Source organism: Morchella sextelata (genome assembly GCF_020137385.1).
Source record: "Morchella sextelata strain SCLS chromosome Unknown scls_12, whole genome shotgun sequence".
Lineage (NCBI taxonomy): Eukaryota > Fungi > Ascomycota > Pezizomycetes > Pezizales > Morchellaceae > Morchella > Morchella sextelata.
The window spans coordinates 684,297-691,177 of NW_025408627.1; the positions used below are offsets into that span (position 1 = coordinate 684,297).

A 6,881-nucleotide genomic window follows, 5' to 3' on the forward strand; every position below is an offset into this window, starting at 1 on the left:
GACCGTATCAAGATCCGGATAGCACAGGCAGAGCACGATTCAAAAGTGGCAGGACACTTTGGACAAGACAAGACGTTGGAGCTCATCACGCGCAACTTCTATTGGCCAAAAATGAACGAGTGGATTGATGACTACGTTCGGTCATGTGACGAGTGCCAGCGCAATAAACCCAGCCGCCATAAGAAATAGGGTGCGCTTCTACCACTGTCCACGCCTCACTCTGTCTGGCAATCGATATCAATGGACTTCGTCGTGCAGTTACCGGAATCAAAGGGATACAACCAAATTTGGGTAGTAGTCGATAGGTTCTCGAAGATGTCGCACTTTATCCCCCTAGTAGCAGAAACGACCGCGCAGGATTTAGCGAAGATATTCCTCGGTCAAATCTGGCGACTCCATGGGCTGCCTCTTGATATAGTTTCCGACAGGGACGCCAAGTTTACTTCAAGCTTTTGGGCATCCCTTATGGAATTATTGGACGTGAGGATAAGAATGAGTACGGCTTTCCACCCTCAGACCGATGGGCAAACAGAGCGAGTCAACCAAACCCTCGAGCATTACTTACGAGCGTTCTGCAACTACGAGCAAGATGATTGGGCAGAGCTACTCCCGTTGGCGGAGTATGCTTACAACAACTCGGTTACCACCGCCACGGGTCAATCTCCGTTTTATACCAATTACGGTTATAACCCAAGAACCAACTGGCCAACAGAAGCCGAAGTGGTGAACCCAACCAGTGACCTGTACGCTCACTTCATCCGAGGAGTTCACGATTCCCCTCTCGCTCGCTTATCAGACACCAGGGAGAAGATGGGGAAATACTATGATCGGAAAAGGGACGAACCGCCGAACTTCAAGATAGGCGACATGATCATGCTTAACGCGGCCAATATTAAGACACGTCGCTCCACCAAGAAACTCGATCATAAGAAACTCGGTCCGTTCAAGATTACCCGACTAGCTGGGAAACGAACCTGCGAATTGGAACTGCCACCACAAGTCAAAATCCATAACGTGTTCCATATCGAACTCTTAGAACATTATCGACAGAGCAGTATCCCAGGCCGAGAACAACGTCACCCAACTCCTGAAGATGTCGATAAAGAAGGAGAGGTTCTGTACGAAGTGGAAAGTATTGTGGGAAGCCGGAAGAGCAGAAGAGGATTAGTGGAATACCTGGTGAAATGGCGGGGCTATTCGATGAGCGACTGTACTTACCAAGTCATGGACGTTATGAATGAAGACGTACTTGATCTAGTCCGCGACTTCCATCGAAGGAACCCCAAGGCCGTGAAGGACCAACGCCTGAGACTATAGAGGTACCCTACGGGGCTAAGTCCTTCCCCTCCACAGACACCGCGGGTTGTAACGGCAGCCATGTGGTTTGGTTATGCGAGGTGTTAGGGTACGAAAAGGAAGGGTTATGCAGTGTGGTTGGGTTTAGCGAAGCGGGTTTCTATTATGTTCTTTTTGTTTCTGTTATGTGAGAGTATGAGTCAGCATTGGGATAGGGTATGGATATATAAGGGGGGCGTTGTCTTGTGATTTCTTGTTTCTCTTTCTTTTCCTTTTCTCTTTATGCAACCTCTGTACTTTACAGTCACGAATATTATTTGGTTCGCGCTACGTCATAGGGTTTACCCGGTATACTAGACCAGGTACAACCATCCATAGTCCATAGTCCACAGTCTCCGTTCTTGCCTTAGGTGTACCCTTCGGCCCCATAGTCCATAGTCCATAGTCCACGAACTTCCTACGTCCACGTCTTCGCCTCGGTTGTATTCCTTGGCTTCATAGTTCCTACGCCCATAGTCCCCGTTAGACTTAGGTTGCATCCTTTATCGCCAACCAATACAACACCACCACGCTTAGCTCTGGTCGCGACTATGTCCGACACTACTCAGGATACCCTGTTACAGCGCCTTTCAGGATTTCTGACCACATATGGTCCCCTCCCAGCAGATATAGACTTCGGTGATGAACTTACCGAGGCCCATAATCTCATTGCTGAATGTTTGGAGGCTTTCACCAAGCCTTCCGAAATCCCCGAACCCGTTATCGATACGGCCCAAGAAGAGGTCATTATCGGCCTCACCAAGGAACTCGAAGCAGCTGACGAAAAGGCTGCCGATCTATTGCAAACCTTGTCCGAATGCCAGGAAGACTCTACTGAAACTATTCGGGGCCGCGATGAAGTTATCGTTGCTCTCAAGGGCGAGCTTGAGGAGTCTAAGGCTGAAGAGGAGGAGCTTCGGTATCGCCTGGCATTACATCAGGAAAGTCTTGCCATCGCTGACGAGAACCTCGCTGATGCTGAAGATGAGGTTCTTCACATCACCTCTGTTGCAAAGGCCTGGGAGGCCCAAGCCAATGCCACCATTGCTGACCTTCGTTCTCGTATCTCCGTTTCCACCGCTACAGTTAGATCTCGCCATGTCTCCAAGCCTCGTTACCTGGCTCCTCGCACCAAAGATCCCCGTTCCATTAGCAATTGGCGAGAAAGGCCACTTGAAAATGGGTCTCCAAAGCCGGCGTTAAAAGGTCAGCCCCTTTGGTAAAAAATGGCAAACCAAAGGGGCCAGCCCCGCCATCTGTTTCTGTTCTCCCTGCTGCTGCTGTGTCTGAGGATAAGATGTCCGAAGACTCTCTTGTTGTTACCTGTTCGGTCTCTCAGAATTCCGACTCCTTCATTCCCACCTACGCTCTCATTGATACTGGAGCATCAGGATATGCTTTTATCGATGAATCTTTCGTACGTCACAACAATCTTGCAATGACCCCTCTTAGGAAACCTCGCCAGGTAGATGTTATGGATGGAAGACCTATCCAGTCAGGAGAAATTACCCACATTGTCGATGTTTTACTAGATATTCATGGCCACCGAGAAATTGCTTCATGTTTCGTTACAAAATTGGGACATTATCCGATCGTGATGGGAATACCGTGGATGCGACGGCACGATGTCACCATTCGGCCAAAGGATAATCTACTTGTTTTTGATTCTCGGGACTGTGTTAAACACTGTTCACTCAATGGAACTGCAGTCACTGTCCATGGAATATCGATCCCTCTACCAGAACATCATACTATTGTCGTTTCAGCAATTGAGAAATCCACCGTCAATGTCAAGCAACTAGTACCAAAGGAGTTCCACCATCGTCTCGGTATGTTCCAAGAATATGATGCTTCTGTCCTGCCGCCACATCGACCGTCCCATGATATTGAGATCGTATTGGAGGAAGGTAAACGACCTCCATATGGACCAATATACGGCCTGTCCCAGATTGAATTAAAAGCGCTACGGGAATACCTCGATGAAAATCTACCAAAGGGATTTATCAGAGCTAGTGAATCACCGGCAGGAGCACCTATACTATTCGTAAAGAAAAATGATGGGACTCTCCGGCTATGTGTGGATTACCGAGGCCTCAATGCGATTACGGTCAAAAATCGGTATCCGTTACCACTGTTAAAGGAAACTTTGGCTAAACTTTCGAAGGCACAGTACTATACCAAGTTGGATTTACGTTGGGGATACAATCAGATCAGGGTAGCGGAGGGAGACGAATGGAAAACAGCATTTAGAACTCGATATGGACATTTCGAGTATACAGTAATGCCGTTCGGATTAGCCAACGCCCCCGCCACCTTTCAACATTGGATTAATGATATTCTACGTCCCTACCTCGACCAATTTGTAACGGCGTATTTAGACGACATCCTGATTTATTCCGAAACTTTATCGGAACACAAGGAACACATCCAAAAGGTTTTGAAGGTACTTGATGAGAATCATGTCCATCTTAAACCTGAGAAGTGTGAGTTTATGGTTCAAGAAACAAAGTATCTTGGTTTGATTCTCACCCCGGATGGGAATCGAATGGATCCGAAGAAAGTTGTCGATGTTTTGGAGTGGTCTACACCAAGGAACCTTCATGATGTTCAAGTATTTTTGGGATTTGCGAATTTCTATCGACGGTTTATTTTAGGATATTCAAGAATTGTTGCTCCGCTTACGGCTTTGACCAAGAAAAATATTAAATTCGAATGGACGGATGAGAGGGAGGAGGCATTCCAGATATTGAAAAAGATGTTCATAACGGCACCTATACTAATGCATTTTGATCCGGATCGGAAAATCGTGGTAGAAACCGATGCATCCGACTATGTTTCTGCTGGAATCCTGTCCCAATATGACGACGAAGGAATTCTACATCCAGTCGCTTTCTTCTCTAAGAAACATTCCCCTGCGGAATGTAACTATGAGATCTATGACAAAGAACTCCTGGCAATCGTACGATGTTTTGAGGAATGGCGACATCATTTAGAGGGAGCACAATTCCCAATTGAAGTTCTTAGCGACCATCGGAACCTTGAATATTTTATGTCAACAAAGTTATTAAACCGTCGACAAGCCCGTTGGTCGGAATTTCTTTCACGTTTCGATTTCGTTATTCAATTTAGACCAGGGAAACAAGGGGCAAAGCCGGATGCATTGACTAGGAGGTCGGGTGACCTACCTAAGGAGGGGGATGAACGGTTGACGCATCAAAGCCAGGTGGTTTTGAAGCGAAAAAATTTGGATTCAAAGCTAAGTTTGTTCGCGGGTTCTTTTTCAAATGAATCCGCTGAAGGAATGTCCACTGTAGAAGAGTTGTTTTTAAATGCTTACCAAGTTGACAGTTTCCCGAACAAAGTACTCGCGATGCTTCGGAATGGCGTCCGTCACTCGAATAAGATCTCGCTCGCCGAATGCACGGAAGATAACAACGGTCGGCTACTTTACCGTGGCGCACTCTATGTACCGGATGACAATGACCTTCGACTAAGACTTCTACAAGAGCACCATGACAAACCATCGGCAGGACATCCAGGCAGAGCAAAGACTTTGGAACTCCTGAATCGAGAGTATTACTGGCCACAAATGCGAAGGTATGTCGATCAGTATGTTCGAAATTGCAATGTGTGTGCCCGTAGCAAGGCACCACGTAATGCACCCTATGGAGTACTGCGCCCCATGCCAATACCAGAGGGACCATGGACGGATGTGTCAATGGATTTTGTTACCGATCTTCCTGAAAGCAATGGGTACAATGCAATCCTGGTTGTGGTAGATAGGCTGACCAAAATGCGACATCTGATACCAACGACTAAGGAGGCGGATGCAAGAGAAGTAGCGAGGCTGTATATCGACAATGTTTGGAAGTTACATGGATTACCTAATACCACTGTATCCGATCGAGGGACTCAGTTTGTTGCAGAATTCTGGAGGTCACTTTGCGATCGTCTAGAAATATCACCAAAGTTCTCTACCACATTTCATCCTCAGACGGATGGACAGACGGAACGGATCAATGCTATCATGGAACAATACCTTCGGAGTTATGTTTCCTATCAACAGGATGATTGGGCTCGATGGCTACCGATGGCCGAATTTGCAACAAACAATCATGCTTCGGAAACAACCAAAATCTCTCCTTTCTATGCCAATTCGGGAAGAAATCCAAGAATGACTTTTGGTCCCCTAGAACATGGACGGACAACAGCGGAGGATCAAGCTAATGGTATTGTACAAGAAATGAAGGAGATATTAGGTTTCTTAAAGGATGAGATGTTTCGAGCGCAACGAATACAAGAGGAATCAGCCAATGTAAATCGGACTCCAGCTCCCCACTATCGGGTAGGAGACCAAGTTTTCTTGTCGACACGTCATGTCCTTACGAAACGACCATCCAAAAAACTCGATTGGAAACGCCTCGGACCCTATGCGATCAAACGAGTTGTCAGTCCTTATGCCTATGAGTTGGAACTCCCTCGTTCCATGAAAGTTCACCCCGTATTCCATGTCTCTTTATTGTCGTCTGTAGCAAACGATCCTTTACCAGGACAACAACAGTTACCACCACCGCCGGTCGAAGTTGAAGGACAGGAGGAGTGGGAAGTCGAGGATATTTTGGATTCCAGGGATCGTCGGGGAAGATTTGAATACTTGATTAAGTATGCCGGTTATGACGAAGCTTCGTGGCAGCCATTGTCGGATGTCGAACATTCGCCCGATATTGTCAAACGATTTCACAAACGATATCCACGGAAGCCTAAGCCTACCAGGAGGTAGGCCGTAGAGGGGGGAGTGGTCTGTAACGGCAGCCATGTGGTTTGGTTATGCGAGGTGTTAGGGTACGAAAAGGAAGGGTTATGCAGTGTGGTTGGGTTTAGCGAAGCGGGTTTCTATTATGTTCTTTTTTGTTTCTGTTATGTGAGAGTATGAGTCAGCATTGGGATAGGGTATGGATATATAAGGGGGGCGTTGTCTTGTGATTTCTTGTTTCTCTTTCTTTTCCTTTTCTCTTTATGCAACCTCTGTACTTTACAGTCACGAATATTATTTGGTTCGCGCTACGTCATAGGGTTTACCCGGTATACTAGACCAGGTACAACCATCCATAGTCCATAGTCCACAGTCTCCGTTCTTGCCTTAGGTGTACCCTTCGGCCCCATAGTCCATAGTCCATAGTCCACGAACTTCCTACGTCCACGTCTTCGCCTCGGTTGTATTCCTTGGCTTCATAGTTCCTACGCCCATAGTCCCCGTTAGACGGGTGATATGTGGAGCAGGTTTACTGGAACCATAGTCTGTCAGAAAATGTCCCGAGACGTGACACCCTGGAAGGGGGGTAAGCTGTTACGGGCATGCCAAGCATTTACGGGAGTAAGAAGAAAGGCTAGTAGATACCCCAATACCCTCTGATACTAATGGCAACACCACTATCGACTCCGGTTCGCACCCACGAGGTGCGGTGCGATCAATATGCGACCAAATGCGGAGTTGCGGTTTCCCTAGTTAAAAAACACGTTTTCGACCCCAATAATAACCCCCGGAG

At 47.0% G+C, this 6,881-nt stretch overlaps 1 protein-coding gene across 1 annotated transcript; it reads left to right on the forward strand.

The window, feature by feature from the left end:
* Positions 1 to 240: 240 nt before the first annotated feature.
* H6S33_002061 (uncharacterized protein) lies at positions 241 to 1,317 on the forward strand (the record flags this gene model as incomplete). Its single annotated transcript, XM_044833407.1, has 1 exon — positions 241 to 1,317. The coding sequence occupies one exon, from the start codon at positions 241 to 243 to the stop codon at positions 1,315 to 1,317; it is 1,077 nt and encodes a 358-aa protein (XP_044693204.1).
* Between the last annotated feature and the right edge of the window lie 5,564 nt (positions 1,318 to 6,881).